The sequence below is a fragment of the Daphnia carinata genome, chromosome 1 (genome assembly GCF_022539665.2).
Source record: "Daphnia carinata strain CSIRO-1 chromosome 1, CSIRO_AGI_Dcar_HiC_V3, whole genome shotgun sequence".
NCBI lineage: Eukaryota > Metazoa > Arthropoda > Branchiopoda > Diplostraca > Daphniidae > Daphnia > Daphnia carinata.
In genome coordinates, this window is record NC_081331.1 from 933,316 (window position 1) to 956,921 (window position 23,606).

The 23,606-nt window shown below is 40.9% G+C and overlaps 3 protein-coding genes across 3 annotated transcripts in view; 1 reads left to right on the plus strand and 2 right to left on the minus strand.

The window, feature by feature from the left end:
• Window positions 1-237: 237 nt before the first annotated feature.
• Window positions 238-7,697, minus strand: LOC130691921 (chloride channel protein 2-like). The gene is given in 22 exon segments (XM_057514958.2): window positions 238-1,055; window positions 1,156-1,291; window positions 1,368-1,589; window positions 1,650-1,776; window positions 1,837-1,958; window positions 2,031-2,295; window positions 2,363-2,483; window positions 2,545-2,682; window positions 2,742-2,972; window positions 3,049-3,211; window positions 3,276-3,510; window positions 3,638-3,739; window positions 3,827-3,911; window positions 3,993-4,014; window positions 4,094-4,119; window positions 4,122-4,196; window positions 4,261-4,417; window positions 4,476-4,609; window positions 4,680-4,808; window positions 4,873-5,155; window positions 7,203-7,311; window positions 7,386-7,697. Coding segments are annotated over 21 exon segments (3,072 nt in total). The 5' UTR covers window positions 7,263-7,311; window positions 7,386-7,697; the 3' UTR covers window positions 238-816.
• The window catches only part of LOC130691917 (receptor-type guanylate cyclase gcy-5-like), a 41,918-nt gene continuing 19,915 nt past the window's right edge, over window positions 1,604-23,606 (plus strand). The window contains exon 1 of the mRNA XM_057514953.2: window positions 1,604-1,608. The gene's annotated coding sequence lies outside the window, so the exon portion shown is untranslated. The remainder of the gene's footprint in view (window positions 1,609-23,606) is intronic.
• Window positions 8,231-21,454, minus strand: LOC130691920 (chloride channel protein 2-like). Its single transcript, XM_057514957.2, has 20 exons — window positions 20,994-21,454; window positions 13,611-13,893; window positions 13,387-13,515; window positions 12,812-12,945; window positions 12,576-12,732; window positions 12,402-12,505; window positions 12,302-12,323; window positions 12,156-12,240; window positions 11,983-12,084; window positions 11,683-11,917; window positions 11,453-11,615; window positions 11,158-11,388; window positions 10,956-11,093; window positions 10,761-10,881; window positions 10,442-10,688; window positions 10,221-10,351; window positions 10,014-10,152; window positions 9,722-9,949; window positions 9,520-9,640; window positions 8,231-9,458 (listed from the first exon to the last, which is right to left on the minus strand). Exons 1-20 carry the CDS (start codon window positions 21,048-21,050, stop codon window positions 9,205-9,207), a joined length of 3,081 nt encoding a protein of 1,026 aa, XP_057370940.1. The 5' UTR covers window positions 21,051-21,454; the 3' UTR covers window positions 8,231-9,204.

Below are 23,606 nucleotides of genomic sequence, written 5' to 3' on the forward strand. Positions count from 1 at the left end.
CATTTATTTCCTTGAATTGCACCTATGGCCAGACATGCTGGGAAATGACCGATCAACGGGCAGAGATTTTGAACAAGGGATAAGGAAGTATCAAAGGTGACAATGTATCGGCGATCACGCTTTTTCCAGATAAAGAATTTTTCTAACCGATTTCTGTTGTCGTCTGCTGCAAACGTTTAAACTTAGCCGTTTTTTCGCTTACCATATTACGAGAAAATGGCACACGAAGGACTGGTCAACATAAAGGAAAAATCTATTCGTTTCGTGAATACAAATAAAACAAGGAATGAGACATGAAAGACAATAAATGGTACGAACTTGACATACCAAAACAGCTTGCTCGTGAAAAGAGAGGTCAACTCTGAGAAGTAAACAAGTGGCTTAGCATTCTGGTCAGGAAACAAAAGAAAATGAAAACGACAAAAAGCAAATAACGGAATGAGAGGGTATTGGTCACTTTTAAATTCTACAATGACGAGTCCAACATCTCGGGTAGAATAACTGAACTCATTGCATTACGAAATGGCGGTGTTGTTGACATGTCAATCAACAAACGTTTAGAGGGGGAAATGAGGTATTCATTCAAAGACGATTCTAAAGCAATCTATAAGTTTGAGCACAAAGGGAACACACGATGATATTTACGTTAAAAAGAAAGGCGAAATTAAATGCAATTAGCTTCAATTCTAACATCATGTTCCATTTAGAACATAGTCCATAACACATTTTAATACTGATCCTCGCCTTTTTTTAAGTCCTGTTGCAATTTTCATTGCAATCAAACATAGGAAAGTTTGATTTCATTTTACAACTGGTTTAATTACTATTGGTGTTAGAAGATTCTCCAGTCCTACTGGGGCATGCAAATCCACTGGGCACAATCAATTTGATGCTATTGTCCTGCGGCAGGATCGTTGACGCAGTGTTCTCTACATCGACCGACACGGTTGGCAGTTGATGAACATCAAATTGCACCGGAATCACAAAGGCAGATGAAGGTGATTCGTCTTGGTCAGTCTCTGAATCAGAATCGGACACTCCGGGCAAATCGGGACCTGTGCGTACCAAAATAACGTTTTTGTGGTAAGAATTTTTTTTCCTTTTCTTTTGCAATTTTCACAAAAAAAAACAACAATACGGTTGTTTGCCTTGTACCTGTTTCGATGTCTTTCGGAGCGCCCGGGGAGACACCTTGAAGATCGAATTCGCCGCTCTCACCTTGACTGCTAAGGCTATAACGGTGAAATGCTAGAGACACACCTGAATTAACGTCTTCAATAGCCTTACGTAGCTAGAATCAAAATTCCAGAAAAAAACAGGCTTTAACAAATGGCAATGTTGGGTAAAATCAAACAAGAGGGACTCACTTCTGATAAGGATACTATTCCAATGAGCCGGCCAATCGTCGTAACATAAGCGCGATTGACGCCCAACAATGAGAACATTGAATGGACTTTGAGCAGGGAGGTTCGTTCAACTAGTTGAAACGGAGCGGGGTCTACGTGGCACATGTGGAAGTCTACTGGTTTAAGCATTTCACTTTCTTCCCATTCTTTCTTCTCTTCGGGTGTCATATCAATCGATTTACTCTGCATAAATCAAAAATCTGTAAAGTAATGTTCTTGTAAAATTTTAAAAACAAGTCTCACCGTTGCTCCAACGTTTTTGAACACATTTGGACTATTTGGTGTAGATGTGGAAGCAATAGAAAAATTAAAGATGCCTCCATTTGCAGTCGATTTGCGGATAAAAGCGCCTATGGCTTGTCGGAATTTGCTGTGTGATGAAAAATGCATGAGAATCAGCCTTCGGTGCTGAATAATGTAGGATACTGACCTTCCTTCGGCCTCGTTTATCGTTGAAGTAGGAGTCGTATGGATCGCTTGTTGAGACGATGTTGGCCTAGTGGAACCGAAGCGATTAATTTTTTTCAGAATTGATTTTCTTGGTTGCGTTTCCTACAATGAAATGGTGGGAGACATTTTTTTTTAGCAATGCTTAAATAGAGCATATCAATGGGTCGATCCTACTTCATCTGTTTCAATAGACTGAATGGAAACGGGAGTTTGCGGCTCGGGTAACGGCAATAACGTGATCAGCTGGAGTTGCTGAAGTTGTTGCGATGAACGTTCAATTGCAGGTTCGGTTGAGCCACTCCCCAAATCATCTGCCGCTTTCACAACTTCGAACCGAGAAGTTTGTTGTTTGTTGCAATCCTGTGCTGGCGATTCTTTTGTTTTAACCAGACGACATGGTGGGGGATCAAGGTTTATCGGGATAACATGACCGCAGCTCCTGCACGAAATTCAAATCATTAATCAGAACTTTCTTTCAAATTGGACTTGATCCAACACGAACTCACCTCGCCTGAATTTCCATTTGTCGTTGCGCAGCCACTTTCATGCGCCGTTCATGCCCAACGTGACGCTTTACAAGTTCGATCAGCTCACCGCGTTGAATAGATCCAAGGAGAACCATGTTTCCTACAGAGTGGAAGGAATTGCAAATATGGGAAAATTGCTAAATATTCAGGAAGTAACAAACTTGGGTTATCCACAAGCGGAAAAGAGCGGATTTTCTGTCTTTCCCTTATAACGGCTTTCAGCTCTGCAAAAGTCATGCCATTCCAAATGTATTTGATGTTGCGATTCATGAAATCTTCAACGAAAATCTCGTAGGCAGCTGTTAATAAAAATCAGCTGTTATTTTAGCCAAATTTTTAAGCTTAATGATTTAAATACCACTGCTGGAAGATATGATGCCCGGTAAATATGGCAATTTCTTGATCATGATAATTGAATCGTAAAGAGATGGTTGTAAAAGTGTAGAAATGGCATTAGAAACCAAGACGGCCACTAGGACAGGGATGATGTGTTGGATTTGCCCAGTCATTTCGGAGACAACCACGCAAATCGAGATGGAATGGGTCACACCAGCTGAAAATGCAGCTGCTCCTACGATAGCGTATCCTCCTGAATAAAGCCAACGGTTTCATTTCCATTTTGCATAAAATTTGTGAATAGAAAAAATGCTGGACTATCTCATTACCTGGGAGGATAGGTGATATGATGGATCCTATGCGAATTCCTTCTGGGAACCAAAGGTGCATAGCTTCGCCAATGATACGCCCAAAAGCCGCGCCGATTTTAAAAATTGGGATGAGACTGCCAGAAGGGACAGGAAGCGTAGAGGCCAACACGGTCATAAAAAACTATGAAAACAAACAACCGTTACTTTCGTCGAAATTATTCATGCGCACTGTTTTACGCGAATACCGTTGTGGCCATGTAGATTCCAAGCGTAACAAAGAGATTGCTGTACTCATTTGTCCACTTAGAAACAATCTCAGCCTGCTCTGCCGTCAAGTCATCGCTCATCCAGGTAAAGTTGGAAAATAAACTCATGATTTGTTGTCGAGTGGTCAGTGTTGATACCAAGAACTGGCCCAAACCCGGAGGGAAGTACAAGGTTGCGATGAAAAGCGAAACCAGACCGGGATAGATAAAGCGACTAGTGGAATCGAATAATAATGAAACAAAAATTGTAGTGCAAAAGAAAGGCGAGTTGTTTGTTGTTGATTATGGTTATCAAATGCCAAACGTAAAATGAGACGATTAAAAAAAATATTGCGACTTACTTCTTTTGAAGAAACGCGCTGATTCTTTTATTTTTCCGCATGAAGAGGACGTATTTCCTGTGACATAACACAAATAGGGCTCCCGATAAGCCACCAAAAGCCCTAATAATACAAAAGGCCGATAAAATCACGTGGAATGAGAATATAGTGAGGTGTCGGCTATAGCAATAAATCTATCAATTATCTCACCCAATCAGTGCGTAGATAAAAAGCTCATGGGGATCATAAGGAAAATCAACTCGAAAGTCGGTTCGAAACATTGCTGTCAAGGTTTCTGTTTGTTTTAAATAACAAATTAGATATCAGATTATTCATAAATGTTAATGGGAGAAAAATTGAAGGACAATTTTTTTACCTTCTGTTTCGAACCAGTAAGCCTGGACAAATAAGGAAAAATAATGCCAGAGTTAGTGAATGGGCTAATTAGTAAGAATTTTTGTATGGAATGCATTGTACCAAAAGCCGAAACATCAGAGCGCCAAAACTGCGGAAAAGAAGCCACGCCAATAATTACGGATGGCGAAATAAACGGACGTGACTTCAATACTAAACAGCACCCCTAAGAGAAAACAAAATTAATGAATAGGGAAAAAAAACTAACCTAACCCAACAAAGTTAATTACCTCCAATTGGTGCAGCAAAGTTACAGGAAACACCAACTGCGCAAGCGGCAGCCAACATTTCGCTGTTTCTCGACTCGTTCTCGTAAATTCCTTTGAAAGATGTCACCATCTTGGACATGAGAGTAGCCACGACGCTGGCAATGTGCACTAGGGGGCCCTAAAATTACCAAATCATAGTAACGGTAAAATGTTGATTCTACTAAAAATAATTATACCTCTTTGCCTAATGGCATGCCACTACCAAGCGCTGCCGTTAGAGCTACAATTTTTGCCACTCCGGTTCGGAATGTCAAATACTCTTTGAGAACGACACCTCGCAGAATAGTTTTCATCTCCGGTATTCCTGAACCTGAAATAAAATTTAACAACGAATGCGCTTTTATTAAATGAATCATAAGTTAAGGGCAAATAAAAATTACCTATAGCTTGTGGAGCTAGTAAGTAGACAAATCCAGCGGAAAAGAGGACGAGGAAGACGGGCAAACAAATCCAAGCTAGATAGCGTTCCGTTGGATGCGTAGCCAGTTCAAAATACATCCACATGCGCGCTAAAGGTAAAATTTCAAATTAATAGCCTTAGTTAAACATTATTTTTAATGAGAATTAACTTACCAGTGTTGCATAGACTGACTCCGTAATCCATAATGTAGCTAAGCAAGGCCATGATGCTACCTAGGAGCGCCAAGAAGACCCAATCTTCACCGATTTTGGCGAACGTGTGTCGCCATAAAAAGGATATTAGCCGGAAGAATCGCGAAGTCCATTTGCCTTGATAAGAGCGTAGTTCCTTATTTCTTATCTTTTCCTCCCTTTTGTGATTCTTTTGCATTTCGCGTAATTCGGCAGCTTGTTCGCGGGCGTATTCGCCCAAACTCCGAGTGTACCGGCCGTACATCTTCGCATAGCACCGAACGCCACGATAAATTTAAACGAAACAAAAACGAAAAGAAATTACGGTTTAAATGACTTAATTGACAAGGCAGCAAATCAGTACGAATTACAGAGTCTTAACAATGGGGCTTCGTACTGATGTTCAACTTCAAATCAACTCTTGCATTTATTCAGTTTGCCCTAGACGACTCGTCTTCACTTTCGTCCAATCAGACGAAGAGTCACGATGATATGTGACAAGTGTTGATGGCCTCATCGTGTAGGAGGATGTGAAATCATCATTCAAAGCCCAAGGACTTGTAAACTGCAATCGATCTGAGCTGCTCTACTAGCTGTCCAATCGGAGAGCAGCGAAAACAAAACTCATCTTCCAAACACCCTCCCTCTTTGCTTCCATCAGCAGGAAGACGGAGGCAAAAGGATCAACCCATACCCCATAACACCGATACCAAAAGTCATTAGCCCTCTAAAACAAAACGGACACGATAAAAAATAAAAGGGTGTTTTGACCGCATTATCAGGCAATTCTTGCGTAATAGCCAGGAAGTAGGGATTGCTTGGTTTTCAATAACAATGGACAATAACCTGGTTAATGATGAAGTAATAATGGATGTAATGTCCAGCCAGTTTTTTTTTTTTTAATGAACAAAGTCGCCTCTACGTGATTTATGAGCGGACTGTAACACGAGGAGAGAATGAAAGTTATTAATGCCTAATGTGGTAATCAATTTGTCCAATTATATGGTTCTTTTTCCTTTCATTGTGAAGATCGTCACTTTGATTATTCTGGTTTGTACCGGCTTTTCCTTCAATGGGAAATGAGAAAAGTGCATAGCCATCATCACGCATGATGAGATCTCGATACTATGGTTACTGTTTGTAAACCAGCTTCTACGAGAGCAGTGTACGAGAGACTATCATTCGAGATCTTGTTTTGGATAACTCGTTCATTCATCATTTCTTTGGCATTACTTTCCACAACAGACAGAGATACACTTGTATTTGAATCGGATTGAACCAGTCAAACTTCATTCTTTGTCTACTTCCCATGCGATCAGCGTTGGTAATAAGATGACTTTGACACACAATGCCCCGTATCATCTGGCGAACTGCTTGGCCACCCAACAAAGCATCTCTCTAGCTTACAGACTGGGGATAGTATGTGTGTAGAACAACGATTTCTTTACACTGTTAAGTGTGACCCCAGGCTTATGGAAAATAGGCCGAAGAAAAAACGAGGGGTTTCACGAAAGGGTTTTCCCCACCATGTGTTTTTCTATTTCCTTTTCTTTGACCACAAAAACGTGTAGTTTGAGGTTAACAATAGCTTCTGCCACACCGTTGGATGCCCTTAGTTACACAAGAAAATGGGGTCGTTTTCACTTCTAGCTTGCGGCTAAGAAGGGAAAGCAGCTGAGCCTTTAAACAGGCGGTGGCGGCTAAAAAATAGTAACACATATATGTGTGGTGTATCAGTGAACAAAGAGATAGATGGAAATCAATCAATCGCGAGATTAAATAATTCCCTGAAGACAAATGCTGAAGTTCAATGAACTACAGGCAATGGGCGTTATTTGGTATCAAACCTGTCAGATTTCTCTGCCTACATTTCCAAAAAAACAACACAAAAGGCTACGACAGTCAAGCAAGGTCGTCGGAGCTGATCGCTGTCCTCGAGCATCTTTGTGTTTAGCAAGGCCAAAACTAAAAATAAAAGCACCTCTCTCGACTAGAGGGTCATCGAGAGGATTGGGGGCGTACGGAACGACACTGAGCTATCGCCGTTGTTCTTTGAACTACTGGAAAATTCCAAGAAACAATGAAACCGCTACTTCAGATTAACATGAGTAAATACATCTAAATGCAATTAGCTACATCGCCATTTAAGCTGGGTAAGCTTTTTGTTCTCGATGACAGTTGACAAATTCAGACACTACATCAACGATTGTTGCCCTAGCCGACAAAAACACAACAGTCTTCATTCGCAATTGTAAATACGGGATCCCACTGTAACGTAACAATAAAAAAAATCAGATGAGATTCCAACTTACCACAGTTGTTTGGTATCCCATTTCGAGTTCACATGTTTGTGGTTTGTCGTCGGTCGCCATGTTTTGAAGCCAATGTCCTTGATCGGTTGTTTTTGTTCTCGTTAACAGGCTAAGTGAAGAAACAGTCGAAACGATTCAGTTTCAGTATTTGCTTTGAGGTGCAAACACTTATTTAGTTTCAACCTTTTCCCCACTGCTGTATCCAAAGCAAGACTGAGGGTTAGAGGCTGCTGGTAAGCCACTACACTACTAGTCTACTACCCTCTTTTCTTTTTAAAAGAATTTTGTCTGGACAAGTTCAAGTGCCATGGAGAGAGGGGGGATGGAAGGTGCAAGGCGCCACCTTTACCCCATCAACAGGAATGGCCCGTCTACGGCAACAAACTCAAATCTAAATATACAATTCACAAGACCTACCTCCCCACTTACGTATACAGCTCCAGGGCTAGAGATCTCAATCCATTTTAGTTTACATCAGCCATCGACATTGACGAATTTATTGAACCTCCCTAACAGCTTTATTTCACAGTGTTGTCTGCTATTAAGTTTTGAAAATGTATGGGTGGTAAGAAATGCGAGTTCGGCGAACTTACCAGAAACTGTATGGGCGGAATTTTTCAATTTTTTGTTATCACCTTATGCAATTTCTTGTTATTCACTGACCTCATTACTGAAATCCTATCAAAGTCCACATCATAATGGCATTGTGGCATTGAACACTGGTAAAGCGAACACGATCGACCTAATTTTTCGTCTGCCGACCATTTGAAAAACAATTCCCATTTGTTATGTAACTCGTTTGTTTTACTAAACAACGCCCCCTACCGCGCGATGTGGGGAAGAATGTACCACATCCAGCACTTTTGTTTTTGTTTACACACATGTCTTGAGAACGCACCGTAACACATATGGTGTTCTAGTGTAACCCAATATCCTTCACACTTCCGAATAACATGTCTCTTCGGAAACAAAACATCTGCTGATGGGGTTTCCCGTTTCAGTTGAAAAAGAACAATCCCTTTACCGAGCACATTTAAAGGATGATTTATTTGCCAAAATTTTACACCGGTGGCGTACATAATCTGTATAACACAACTGGAAATCGGTTATTAGAGAAAGGAAAATGGTTAAAGGCCAGACGACGGACGTTAAAAATGCATCAAAAAGCGTTTCTTGATTTCGTGGAAGGCGGTCTATTGAATATATGTGTATGGGTTATTATTGTGTTGTTCAAATCACTTGCATACAATCACTCTATACCAATTACATGTACAGGAAAGGTCTAAATTCTTTTCGACAACAATTCTACCATACTCACAAATAGTTGAAACATAGGGGCAGAAGAGACGGATTCAAGGTTCAGAAAAGATCAGGGAATGAATTATGAGATGCGTCCCCATAGAAATATATCTAATAAAAAAACGCTCTATTTCATACGGGTAAATCCATATACGTGCATGCTGCTGGTCTTTTCGAAACGAATCGAGCATGTATAACGTTCTACACTACTAAAATGATACAATTTAATACAGTTGTGGTACTTCATTTAAAACTTGCGAGGAAACAGCCAAAAAATATTAAAACAGATTTGTTTGCAATCTATAAGTGGGATGGGTTGGTCGAGGGAAAGATTAAAACATTGAAGAGACAAAATACAAGCACACGTTCCAGGTTCACGAGGTTCAAAACGAATACGCACCTAAACACACACACACACACACATCTATCGGGAATACAGTTTTGTTTTTTAAAAACAATAAAATTGGCTACACCACATTGATTTCGTTTGGATTTTCTGAAAACCGGGTGCATGGTGTTTTTTAAGACACAAAAGGCAAGGCACTGTATCTTTCTTCGTTGATTCACACATCTAATTCACTGGCTATTCGCTAGGAATAATACCGATACACCTCATTAGTGCTACTTCTATAGCTAATCAGTTTGACAAACATTACAAAAAAAAAAAGTGTTTCGTAATTTCAAAAATAAAGAAACGAGTTTTTTAAGACTTTCTTTCGGTTTCATCAGTACCATCATCAGAAGAGCTAGCACTAGTGACCCGCAGTTTGATGCTGTTATCTTGCGAATCGCTTGTTATGCAAATGCCAGTTGACCCATTATCGGATGAGTCGTCTGGCACAATAGAAGAACAAGTAGCCGTGGATGGCACTACCGCAATTGAATTGCCTGGACCGACAACGTAATCTGTATCATCAGAATCCGAGTCGGAATCGTCGAAACCTGGAGGCTCAGGTCCTAAAATTACAAGAGAAAAACGTTGAAAATGAAAACTCAGTGATGTGCTTCACACACGTACCATGTTCAATATCGATAGGAGCACCAGGTGAAACGTCCCTTCCGTGATGAATGGGTTGACTTGGCAAGTTGTGGCTGTGTGGGACGATACCTGAGTTGACATCTTCAATGGCTTTGCGTAACTATTCGAGAAGGGCAGATAAATAAAGTGAATAAAAACATTTACAGGCGAAACGCCTTATTTTCTATCGAGTTTGTCGTACCTCTTTAAGTGAAACGATTCCCATAAGCCTGCCAGTAGTGGTGACATAGGCGTGATTCACGCCCAACAACGAGAACATGGAGTGAACTTTGAGCAGCGAGGTACGTTCAACCAGCTGGAAGGGAGCAGGATCGACGTGCAATTTCTGGAAATCCACTGGCTGCAACATTTCGCTTTCTTCCCATTGTTTTTGCTCTTCCGGAGTCATGTCGATCACCCTCTCTCTCGGCTAATACAGAAAACAATCCAGTATTTAATAAAACACTTTATCAAAATGTTGAACTTGGTATTACCAGTGTGACCTTCTTATAAGGCGTAGGGCTGGTTGGCAATGATGTTCCACTACCGCTGACGCCACTGAAATCGAATTTAGACGTATCCAGCATGGTCGATGATTTTCGAATGAACGCTCCAATAGCCGCACGGAATTTACTGCCGAAAAAAAAAAAATAGAATCAATGACGTTTATTTAGAGAATAAATTCTAAGAAAATGACTAACCTTCCCTCAGCTCCGGTGACGGTTGAATAAGGTGTTAACGTAGGGGTGGCCATCGGTCCAGCGAACTTCAAAGTTTGAGAATTTGTTCTCTTCAGAATGGACTTCTGGGGACGGCTGCCCAAAGAGGTTCTCTGTAAATCATGACACATCGTTGTTGAATTAAGTACATCATAATCATTTTTCATGGCACATAAACGTAAATAGAAAAAATTCTGACGTACCTCCTCATTGTCAGTCGATTGGATGGAACTGGGCGTCATGGGTTCGGTTCCAGGTGATTGACTATCGGCAGCGGGCGACATTTCTGCTGCCATGACTACTTCGAATCGAGACGGCCGTCTTTCAGCGGGCTTCTTGGTTGGATCTTCGGCGGCTAAAGCACTTGCGGGTGGTGCTGGTAGTGCCAAGCTGACTCTGCTGAACGGTGGTGGATCGAGTTGCAAGGACGTCATGGCTTCCTCGTACATTCTGATTAACGTTTTATTTATAAAAAAAATGAACAGACGTTCGAGTTAACAAAACACAGCAATCTAAGTCTACCTGACTCGTGCCTCTTTTTGTCTTTTAGCAGCAACTTGCAATCGTCGGTCACGACCGATATGTCTCTCGATAAGACCAATCAACTCTGTTCGCTGGATAGAACCGAGCAAGATCATGTTAGCTAGAAATACACAAAAGAAAACATCCCGTTAATACTGCCGATATTTCTGAAACAGAGGGTATAGCCAAACATACTTGGATTATCGACTAGAGGGAAGGCACGAACGCGACGGCTTTCTCTTATGTTGTTCTTCAGTTCTTTGTACGACATGCCGTTGTAGATGTACTTGATATTTCCAACCATGAAATCTTCGACGAAAATGTTGTAGGCAGCTGTTTAGAGAGTATGAAACGATCAGCGCATTCTGCGCTAGGTAATTGAACTGAAATTGCATACCACTGCTGGACGAGATAATGTCGGGCAAGTAAGGCAGTTTCTTAATCATGATGATGGAATCGTAGAGAGACGGTTGAAGGAGAGTTGAAATGGCGTTGGAAACCAAGACGGCAATCATAACAGGGATAATATGGCGAATTTGGCCCGTCATTTCCGCAACGACGACACAGATGGAAATGGAATGGGTCACGCCGGCAGAAAATGCGGCGGCTCCAACAATGGCGTAGCCTCCTGTAACGATTGAAAGTATTTCGTGAGATTGGTTATGTTGGTTGTAATCCGATTGGCCACGTACCCGGCAAAATAGGCGACAAGGCGCCTCCGATACGCACACCTTCCGGAAACCAAAGATGCATGGCTTCTCCAATCATCCGACCAAAGGCCGCTCCCATTTTGAAAATGGGAATCACGGTACCGGAGGGAACGGGCAATGTGGAAGCCCAAATGGTGGTAAAGAACTAAAAAATAAATATTCGTTTCTGGATAATGTTACAATGATTGGAAAAATTAGTATGAAACACTTACGGTGACCAACATGTAAAGACTCAAGTTGACAAAGATACTGCAACTGTCCGTGACCCAATGGGAAACAATTTCAGCTTGTTCTACCGTCAAGTCATCGCTGACCCAAGTGAAATTGGAAAATAAATGCAGAATTTGCGTGCGAGTGGATAGCGTCGAAGCGAGGAACTGGCCCATACCCAAAGGGAAGTACAAGGTGGTAATGAAGAGCGACATCAGACCAGGATAGATGAAACGGCTGTGATAATTTAAATGAGTTTACGTTAGCTCATTTCAAAGTTTCATGTGCAATGAATGGCTTACTTTTTCTGCAAGAATGAGCTGATTCTCTTGTTCTTTCGCATAAACAAGACGTATCGCCGATGGAACAAGATAAAAGCTGCTCCACTCAACCCACCAAATGCACTAGGATCATGAAATTACGTTTGTTAACAGCTTTATTTTGAGTTAAAGTCAAATGAAATTTTTTTTTTTACCCGACAAGAGCGTAGATAAAAAGTTCCTGAGGATCGTACGGAAAGTCTACTTGGTAATCTGTTCTGAAGATGGCAGTGAAAGTTTCTGTGAAACGGATGATTCTTCAATTACAAAGAAAATCGTGGAAACTATTAATAAAATTTACCTTCATTAGAGAACCAATAAGCCTGTTTGAAACATTGGGAATTTTTTTTTAAAATCATTAAAATCATGTAACGTTTGCAGCAATAAAAATTTATCGTTACCATTAGCCTGAACATGAGAGCGCCGAAAACGGCAGAGAAGAATCCACGCCAGTAATTACGAATGGCAAAGTAAACGGATGTCACTTCAATGCTGAACAGGACACCTGTTGTAAATTCATATTTAAATCGTCAGTTATCGAAACCGGATGAAACTAGAAACTTATATAGACTGACCTCCAATGGGAGCGCCGAAATTACACGACACACCCACAGCGCAGGCAGCGGCCAACATTTCGCTATTTCTCGATTCATTTTCATAAATTCCTTTGAAAGATGTCACCATCTTGGACATGAGAGTAGCCACGACGCTGGCAATGTGCACCAGTGGACCCTGTGCGATCCCAAATAAAACACGATAAGGATCATTTTTTTTTTTTTTGTTTGAGAAGGCCTCCGAAGCTGTTTATTACCTCTTTACCCAATGGCATTCCAGAGCCGAGTGCAGCTGTGAGCGCTATCACTTTAGCCACTCCAGTGCGGAAGGTTAAATACTCTTTCAAAACAACACCTCGCAAAATGGTTTTCATCTCCGGAATACCCGAGCCTTAAAAAAAAAAAAAAAAAAAAATTAGGGGCCTAAAAACAATTTTTCAAAATATGGGTCATAAATAAAAACGATGGAAATTGAGCTGCACGAAATGCATTGTTAAGGACGTACACCCACAGATGGAGGAAAATCGAGTGCATCATCAAATATTGAAGATTGACGTGACAATCGAGGCTTTTCCTTTTTTTTTTTTTTTTACTTTCCGTGTGCGAATTACCGTACAACACCCTGCGATACAAGCTGATAAACGAGGCCGACTACATAGTACACGCACTGCTACCGTATCCCGTTTCAGATCCAGTTCGAAGCGGTGCGGAAACACAAAACAGACTCGTTATTCATTTTAGTGTAAATATTCCGTGTCGGCCAGGATGTGAAGAGAGACAAGATAAAAGGGGGAGAGTCATAAGAAAGAGAATGTGCAGCACAATAACATACCGATGGCTTGCGGTGCCAGGATGTGAACGAAGCCGGCCGAAAACAGGACGAGAAAGACGGGCAAACAGATCCAGGCCAGGTACTGTAAAAACGGATGCGTCGTCAAATCACGGTACATCCAAACGCGCGCTATATTCAAATTGAACATTCGTTTTGTTTTTTAAAAATTTATTTACATCACTTTCAATTTTTAATTGGCGAAGAAATGGAAATGATGAACTTACCGGTGTTGCACATGGCGATTCCGTAGTCCATTATGTAGCTGAGCATGGCCACGATGATACCGAGCAAGGCAAGGAAAACCCAGTCTTCTCCAATTTTGGCGAAAGTGTGACGCCATATGAAGGAGACAACTCTCAGGAAACGGGAAGTCCATTTGCCGCGGTAGGTGCGCAACTCTTTGCTCCGCAATTTTTCCTCCTTCTTGCGCTGTTTCTCCAGTTCACGAAGTTCGGCCGCTTGTTGCCTCGCATACTCTCCGAGACTCCGCGAATACCGTCCGTACATCTTGTTTCATTTGACGCATCGTCAAAACAAAAGAAGACAAAAGCAAAAGATGCGTTAAGTCAAATGCACACACAACGACAGCAGTGAGCTGAATAAAAAAGAAAACTGTTTTTGCACTCGGGCCAATTGCAGGTTAGGACGTGAATAACATTCCAAATGCAGGTCATCGTCATCAAGCGGGTGGGGAGTGATAAAAAAAAATGCGATCACTAGTGCACACACACACACAATCACCACACGATTGAGAGAGGAAAGCTTAATCGGCCGAGTTCCAGCAACGTCGTACACCGCTGGTGTTGTAAAAACTTTCTCAATTACAGCACGAATCGCACTCTTTCTGCTAGCACAGTTGAACACCCGGTGACTTGTCTTTGTCATCCGGAAGACGAAATGAAACACAAACGATCCTCCAGTTACGCAGAGCCAAAAAAAAAGAAGGAACAACATAATCTATATTGGTAGAAACAAGGAGAGCATCAGGGGGAGGAAAAGGCATTGTCATGCAGAAAGTACCAGTGTAAAAACGTAGTTAAAGTTGGAGTCGATATCAATTAGTTCGGGATTCCGATTCATTACGTCGCACCTCGGACTAGGCCACATCGTCCCTTTAAGACGATGATCGGCCCTCTCTCAAAGCGAAAAAAAAAAGAGCCGGACGATTGAACTTCTTAGCGGCTTGACACACGTTCTGTGACTGCCCCAACTGGCAAGTTGCAGTGAAGAGACTCCCTGACTTTCTTGCACACGCAAAAAACAAAACAAAACAAAACAAGACAGCAACAGCAAAAAAAAAAAAAAAGTTCGCCAACATCCGAAAAATCAAACGCACGACCTATGGACACACGACACGCCATGCTAAAAACCTCAGCGTTTGACGGGCGCCGAGCCAGCGCGGTTTAAAATAGGTTTTGGAACTCCCGCAGGATGTCGAACGCGAAAACACATACACACACACACACACACACACACATACTAGGAAATGTAAGCTATAGGATTTTAACTAAAAAGATGGGCTGATTTCGTCACAGCGAAAAACATTGCGGGACTAACTCAAGGACCTTTCTCGACACCTCAAAAGTGTGACGCAAGGCACCGGCCAATGACCGTCTTATTATTCAAATTAACCCGAGCTTAAAAAATTTTTTCTGATGCGAATGAAATCATTTTCCGTTTTTATATCGGATTCATTTTAAAATACTAGTCGGCAAAACGTCTTTTCACGTCACGATCGATCACACGCAAAGCGCATCGGGGTGGAATTCGATGACAGATTTTTGCGACATAACGAGTCATTTCACTTGAAAGAGGTGATAGCCAATATTATTTTTCCTTGGCTAAAAATTCGACGAGATTTGGGTTAAAACAAATTGAAAAGTTAACGGGGACCTTGTCCTATAAGGCTTTATTCCACTAATGAAAAAATCTTTCAACGGATCCTGTTCATTTCAGATCATGGGGTTGGTACACACGGATCCAGCTTTTAAAAGCTAGGCCAAGCCCAAATAACTAATTAAAACAGCAACTATGAGTGAAAGGTGAACCCCCTCAGGTTACATTATTTAGACCCCAGACAGGTAGGTTCACCTCGATATTTGGATTTGACCCTCGCTATAATTTTCTGCACGGCCATTAAAAGGATTTTACGTGTAGCAATACTTTCACTTTTTTTTTTTTTTAACTTGCGAATCATCGTATAAAAATTTACAAAAAAATCCGTCGGTGACGTTTATTCACCTTGGTTCTATTTACACGCCAGCCGGCGAATGGCAAATAGTTTTTATGCAGTTGCTTGTAAAAAAACCAACCTTGATAGGTACCGGCTAGTGCAGTGTACTCCGTACCCCCTTCCAAATAAGGATTTGTTTCAAATCTTTTCCGAGGACTTGAAAAACAACACAAAAACGCAGGAAAAACAAGTTTTTTTTGTGTAAGAAACAAAACAAAAAAATTGTTCCTGTTTTTTTTTCAGAACTTTTAATATAAGGTAACGATGTCATGGAAAAACGTCTGAAAAATTTCGAAACTAAAAAGAAAAATTTATTTTCATGGCATTACGGTCTAACATTCAGTTTGGGACATTTTTCTCGAGATCTTTAACTGTCAAAAATTGGCATCGACTTCTTCAAAGCATCCAACGGTACACGCAATAAAACGGTGCCAACCCCAAAAGAACAGCCAGATGGCAGTAGGGCGCATATAGAAAGGCCTCGGTCATTTAAATGGGACAAGGTTGGGCCATTCGTAGGTGGAGAAGAAAAACCTTTAGAAGCCAGCAGATGGTATCAAAATAACACTAGCAATATACCTTGACCACTTGATGATGGGTCCCAAAATTCTATACATCTTGCATAACAAACCCCCCAAAAAATGTTTTAAACCGTTCAAAATTGCAAGGACGAACGATAAGATTCGGCAGGTACTGAGAAAACCTTGACGCTATTCATAAAAGAGTTATTTCTAAAGCCCTTAAAAAATGGTGCCGTGTGTTCGTGAATCTGTTTTGAACACGCTTCTTATTTTGTACATGAATAATAATTTCTAGGGTAGACTGAAAAAGGGCCTGAATTGGGAAGCGTGCCCTTTTTTTCCAAAAAATTGACTGCTTTTGTTTTCCGCCTTCAGTCAAAAAAACAAATCATGCCCAACCACGTCTTCACCTCTCGGCAGAGTATTTAAATAAAAAAAAATTAGATCACAGTTTCTGAATACGTGACGTCAATGCACTCAAACCGCATTCATCCTCCGGGTTGGAAAACAAAAACAAGAAACGGAAACACTCGACCGCAATGAGTCAAGAACGGGGGAAAGGAAGTTCGATAGACGATGTGTATATACACGGAGTTGTATGTTATAGGGGTGGTGCCCTACGCACTGAATAAGGGGCCTTCCTGTTAGCAGAGTCCACTTTGTTTTAATGCCAAGCAAGAGACGAGTATATGATTGGTTCCTCTCCCCCATATATCCTGATTAACTTGACTATGGCGCTACAACGGGAATTCCAAACGTCGGGATGTTGTTCATTGAATCAAAAAAGAAAAAAGGGCAGTTCACGAACGAAGACAAACGGCTAGAGGCGATTCTTATTTAGGATTTCCCACATGTTTGCTCGTACAGAACACGAGCGTTCGTCTCTTGCTTCGTCACCTGCTCTATAGGGGAAAACCTGTTTCGTTAGCAGGTCGAATGAGAGCACGCCAAGGTCTTTTGGGGTTTTTTGCTGAAACTATACAAGGTTCCCGAAGTTCGAAAAAAACGGTTCTTGGGACGTACACAAGAGACTTGCAATTACTGGTTCAAATTTAAGAAACAAAAACAAAAAAAACAAGCCTTATAATTTGCGTAAAGTAGATAGTGTCGGCAGTGGTTAGGGATTCGATAGCAAAGTTGAATCGAGAACAAGGTAAACCTTGACGTCTCCCGCGTGACAATCGCAAGACTTTTTCAATGAGATACGGCCATTTTGCGCAGCTCACGTTTTTGTGAAATCGAAAAACGGGAAAGGATGTAAAAAGAAAAACAAAAAAATCTTGAAACCAAGGCTGGTGGAAAGAGGAAGCGCAACGAATATGGAAATACGTTTCAGCTACGAAAACCTTTCGTTGTGTTCGAAAAAAGGCCCTTAATGCCTTATAGGGAAGGGGAAAAACCCTCCAGTTGGAGAAACTGTTGGCGTGAAAAACACATGCCAATCGTGCTATTCCGGCGCCTTTCTGTTTTCCCTTTAGCTTTCGTGAATTGGCGGATACATCTGAATACTTAAGAATTAGAAATTCATGCCAAAAAAACAACACGTCAAGGGTCCTGCCCAGGCCTTGACTCAAGACTGTTCTTTACGTCAAGATACAAGACAATCTAAAAAGCCCTCCTTTCCTTTTTATTGTGTGTTTATGGGAGAGGGGTTGAAGAGAATTGGCAAAGAGACGAGTTTAAAGAATGAAATTATCTCCGGATATCCCATTGAGATATTGGTAGGTCCGGTTTGAATCTGCACAATGGGATGCGTTCAGTTCACGGTCAACTTCCACGCATTTGCGCTTTAATAAAATATCCTTCAGGAAATGCGCCATTACGTCGTCGGGAAATTCCATCAACCACAAAAACATGAAAAAAAAAAAAAAAAAGTCAGATGATTCCATGGCCGCCAGTCATTTTTCCGCTAGTGCCTCTTCCACGAATTACACACCCACCAGCGGTTTCTTTCTTTTTTTTGCTTAAAGAAACTACAAATAAAAATTCATTCGACTGACTACACGCAGGACGATAATAATGTAGAAACATTGTAAAGTAACAAAAAAATATATATGTAAAGAAACTACCCACAAAAAAAAAAAAAAATAAGGTAGATAAAAAAAAAAAGGGAACAATTCAAAGTAGGTCTTCACCAGCGGGATTCCGCACGTTCATGGTACCGACTGGTACGGCGACTCCCGCAAACACGCACAATTATACGAGCAAAGAAACGGGTTTTAAAGAGGAGAATAAACGCAAAATCATTTCTCAAAAGCCAGAAAATCAAATGATGCTGAAAAAAAAATTTATCAATTTGCCGCGACACTTTGATTTGTAAAAAAAAAAAAAGCTGCAAATGAAAACCCCATAGATAAGTTTGTGATCCAGTTTCGTCAGCACCTCGTGATGTGTTTTTATTTACTGTTTGTTATCAGATGGCGATTTTCTAAAGTTCTCAACCAACAAAAACAAAAAAAAGTCCGAGCCGTGATTGCGCTTTTCTCCTTGGTTCGACACACCAATTTGCTTCGTGTAGAGCATCTCCTATTGGGAGATGGCCAGATTTCACAACAATAGGACGTGCGCATAATCAGCGCTCCCCGACCTGTTGCGAGCTTTTGAATAAACATAAGAAGCCGTCGATTTAAAAGACATTGAATGAAGAAAAAAAAGAAGCTTGACCTTAATTTCCTATAAGTGTCGAAAAAAAATGTACCCATTTTCTCGAAAAATGTGAGATAACAGTCCATTTGAGAAGCGCTTTCTCCTTTCAGTCCAACATGTTTCTCTATTAAGATTACACAATAAAAAAAAATCACGACTTTCCGTTTCTAAAAGAAACAAAAAATTTGATCAGGAGAAAATAGTGAACGGAAAACTTTCCCTCCTATTTCTTTAAATAGATTAATAATATTTCTTTTTTTCTGTATGGCGGACATTTGCAACATCCCCTAAAAAAACAAACTTTCCTTCACTAGGAATTCAAGTGGTTCCGCATAGCGCATGGTTAGTCATCCATCGCATTATGCCCAACAGAAAAAAATGCATCGGTGAACGAAGGCCTGGCTCTTCCTGTAATGATGAGAAAGTCTGTTTCTTTTTATCGCACAAAACGTCTTTTGCCTCCTCCCATGTAATCAACTAGAACCCTTCCCGTTTCATTTGAATAATGTCAGCCTTTACGCAATGGCCTTCCGCAACAAAACACTGACGCAACACCGAAAAAAACCTAAAGAAATCGAAAACCCTTTGGCTAGGCCGTCTTCATCGTCACGAGTGAAAGTGAGTCTTCTCTGACTGCCCAAAAGAAAAAGAAGGATGTGAAAAATAAGGTGTTGGAAAAGAATAACCGCCAGGCGTCTGCCTATGCTGTAGAAAATTTAAAAAAAAAGCTGTTTCTGGCGAGTCGTTGCCCCTCCAAGCGTGAATCAATGCAACAGCACGCGTGCAAAGTGCTGAAAAAATGTTTTTAAAGTTTGAAAACATTTTTAAAATAGGAAAAGCGAAGGCATCACTGCGAAACATGTTCGATTAGTTGAAGAGGGAAAAGAACATCCTAGTGTGGACACTGAACGATGATGTAACGTTTAAAAATGTTTGATATCCACGCTATGAACCAAAACAAGAAAACGCCCAATCATGGGAAAATGTCGTTTAAACAGCTGATGGCTGGCCATGTCGGTATTTGTCCAAATGTCACGCGCCCAAGTGATAAGAGTTCATCATCACATGATCTAAGATTATTGCTTTGATTACATGGTGTGCTCAGACTGAAAAGTAAAAGGCTCAGGTGTCTCCCGTTCGTGTGATCCCCGTTCACGATTTTTATCGCATCCTTATTGGAGTGCTTTACCATGACTGTGTCACGCGCCCGTTCGGCTTCTCTACATGAAGGGATTAAACGTACACGGTGACCGCCTCCCTCGTACCATGTTTACTGATAAATTAGGTCAATCTTAAGACTCTCTCACATGTTTAATTTGAATCACGCGCTACGTGATTACTCGTGATAGTCTGGTACAAAAACAGTGCAATTTCTCCTCGCAAAAAGGAAGATTGAATTCACTCAGCTCCATTATCTAGTCATGACTAAGGAAAACTGTGTTATAGAATTTTTAAAGCTGTTTAACACATAAAAGAATAAGAAAAGAAATGAAAAAAAAGAAGGCGTTTTTGACTTGGCAACAACACGATCACGACGTAAAACTTCACCCACCTTCAACCCTGCGGCATCTACCCCAAAATGTGACCACTCCTATTCCAGTGCCTGCAGAGCCCTGTGGCTGTTGTGAACGTCAACAAGGTGGCCGCCACTTTGCTCTTTTTTTTTTTTTTTTTACCTTTCTTTCTATTTTGCATAGCCGTACCTGGTACGTCTAGCTCGTTTTTGGCCGTGAAAAAAGTCTTAATTGCAGGTCATCGGCACCCGAAAAGAAGCCCATTTTTTTCCACCCCAGTTTTACAAAGGAATCTTTTTGCTTAATACAAAAGGTCAAGTTATAAACGGAATGCAATAAAAGTTGGCAAAACTTTCATGTCCATAACGGGCCTTTTTCTTAACAACCTGTAGAAGTCTACGAACGACGTCAAAAAAAGATTTCAGAACCATTCGTGCCTAACCCGTTTGTTTTGCAATTTCCGCATTCGTAATCGAAACGAAGTTAGGAATTTCGAGAACGATAAATACTTCGGGATAAAAAGAAAAGGAGCATTTAAAGCAAATTGCTTTTGAAATAGTCTCAAGGTCAACTTGTTGATCGAATGGCATTGCCTTCGAGATTTACATACACAACAATCAAGATTTCTACTTTTTAGAAAGACAAAGACTCGGTAAAAAAGCAAACTGAATAAACAATTCGTCTTGCACTCACCAGCGTGTGTTGATAGCCAAGTTCCAGCTCTCCTTGAATCTGGTCGGACGTCGCCATTTTTGGAGGTTGCCTGTTGTCGTTGTTCGCCTTTCAACTTTTCTTCTCGTGAATGTTCAACTTCCTGATTTTTTTTTTAGGGCTCGAGTGATCGACGAGATGACAACACACCAACAACACACTGAATCGTCAGATACGCCAGGCCGATCAAAGGCGTCTATCTCAGGATTATCAAACGGGACCAAACACAGATGGCGACTATAGTTGACCACAAAAAATGAAATAAAAAAATAAAAACGGGGACAAAAGGAAGCACACAATTAAAACGCAGACTATTCTGTTTTCTTTGTTTCTAATTTTTTTTATTGCGGAATGGTAGTACGTGTTGTTAAGCAGCCGTGTGTGTGTGTGTCTGCGAGCAGTGAAGGAGAGCGACCAACTCCTCTGACGGTTCCCAGCTGACTGCAGGGAACACGCGAGACACTGTATTTCATATCGCAAACACCCAACTCGGCAACTCCCGAACCGGCTTTTTTTTTTTTTTTTATCAAGACAAGATCTAATGTATACTTGTCGTCACCCAACCACCCTCTTTTTCTTTTGTTGAAGACCCGGGATTTATCTCCCCCCTCCCCCAAGTTCTTTTCGTTTCAATCACACTTTTCCACAAAACAAATGACAAACAGCAGATTTCACTTTTACGATGAATTCATCACCAGGTAAAGCACCTGACCTACTCTAGTCAGCCGACTGTCAAATGTTCTCCACTTTGTCACCATTTCTTTTTTTATATTTTCGTCGTCACAGCTGACCCACCTCTTTTTTCTATTTTTCTTTGGTAATTCAATCGTACCAGAATCTGGTATGGTTTCATGACAAAACCACGTTCGGATTGGATCGAAACGCCGAGTTCAAAACACGAATCCAAACGAGGTAGAAAAACTCGTGATTATGTGACAACGAACCCAAGGCGTAAAAACGATAGAAGAAAACGTATAACGATACGATTAAACCTCTGATAGCTTTTCACTCCATTTTTTTTGTTTTTCTTCCTGGAAGGCAAACTGGGAATGGCGCCGGAAAGCAGAACATACGCAAGCAAAAAAAAAAACGTGGCTTTTTCTTTGTTCTAGCATTCACGTCGAAATGAAACCTGGGGCATTTTTGCTTTTCTGATTTCAAGAGGAAGAGTTTGCATGGGCGCTTCCAAAGAAATTTCCAGAAATTCGACCTTGCCATCGTCTTTTAATAGTGTCTCTGTAATCAAAAGAAAACTTGAGAAAACTCGGAGAAAAAAAACAAGTTTGTTTTGTTTCCATCAATCATTCGGCACATTACGTTGCTGCTGTTATCGCACGTTCGTAATAAACACGATCGTCTTCAAATTTTGGCCATGACTAAGAGGCGTATTAAATACCACGTGATTGTTTGTGAGTTGGGGTCAAATTTCAATTGATATACATTTGGCTTGGAGTTTGGAAACTTGTAACTATTCGGTCAATAACATGGCAAACAATGCGTTCGGGATTTTCCTGGTTTGGAAGCTCGTGTATTCTGAGGTGTAGCAAAAGATTGGAAAGAAGGCCAATTTTGACAGAGCGTTACTACGTTTGATTTTAGTAGCCGTGGCTGGCCTTGAGCAGGGTGTAATTCAATAGACCATAATAGCTTTAATTACATCGCCTCAGGTAATAATTCCTCGGTATTTCTATTGTACTACGCCAGTTGAAAACCTACACATCAGTTGCTTAACAAACCAAAAAAGAACCGAAAAGTAGAGGAAACTTATCTACTCTCTTGTTTTTGTTTACCAAGAGTGTCTCAGTGGTCTAACAACCTGTTTCACCACCTGTCGAATCACGACGAGAGTTACCATCACCCCATGTGCATGGGGTTATTGAATCTGAGGTAAACTGACAGAACTGACCCTGGAAGTGTAATGAATACGCAAGAATAGGCAGCCAAAAGAAAGATGACGGGCTTCTCAATTACGTCGTTGTCTTGTCGTTGAGTTCCATAGGTTCAAGGCCAGAACTGACGTCATGATTTAAAAAAAAAACGCGAGAGCTTGAAGATTTCATACCACAAAAGTACGTAGCTACACGTGTGAAGGCCACGCAAGTGGTGATTAATTACCTTCAGCCTGCTACTATGTCACTTAGATGAAAGCGAGACATGTAAAAGGACATCAGCGACGCCAACCTTTTGGTTTCAGGTCGCAAATTATACAATCGCTGGGATACTTTCCATTTTCATGGAGGACGTCAAAAACAAAACATCAAAATAGTTTTGAACAATTTTGTCGCGTGATGTCACGGGAGTAACAACAAGTCTCGTCAAACAAGAATGTTGCATCACAAAAGCATCAGCTGAGTATACTTTCAAGAAAAATCAAACATAAAAATGCCTCCTCTATCTCAAATCATGCTTGTGTTTGACAACAGAAATGTTGTCCTTCTGGAAAAAATCTGTTTTCACCATTCAACTTGGGTAGGTTTCCGGGACAATCAACATACTGCGTCACTTGAATCAACAGTTTACTTATAAGGAACTTTCTTCCTGCATTGCCAGCCTTCAATATGCATTTTGAATGTCTTTTCCAACGAAAAGCACCGA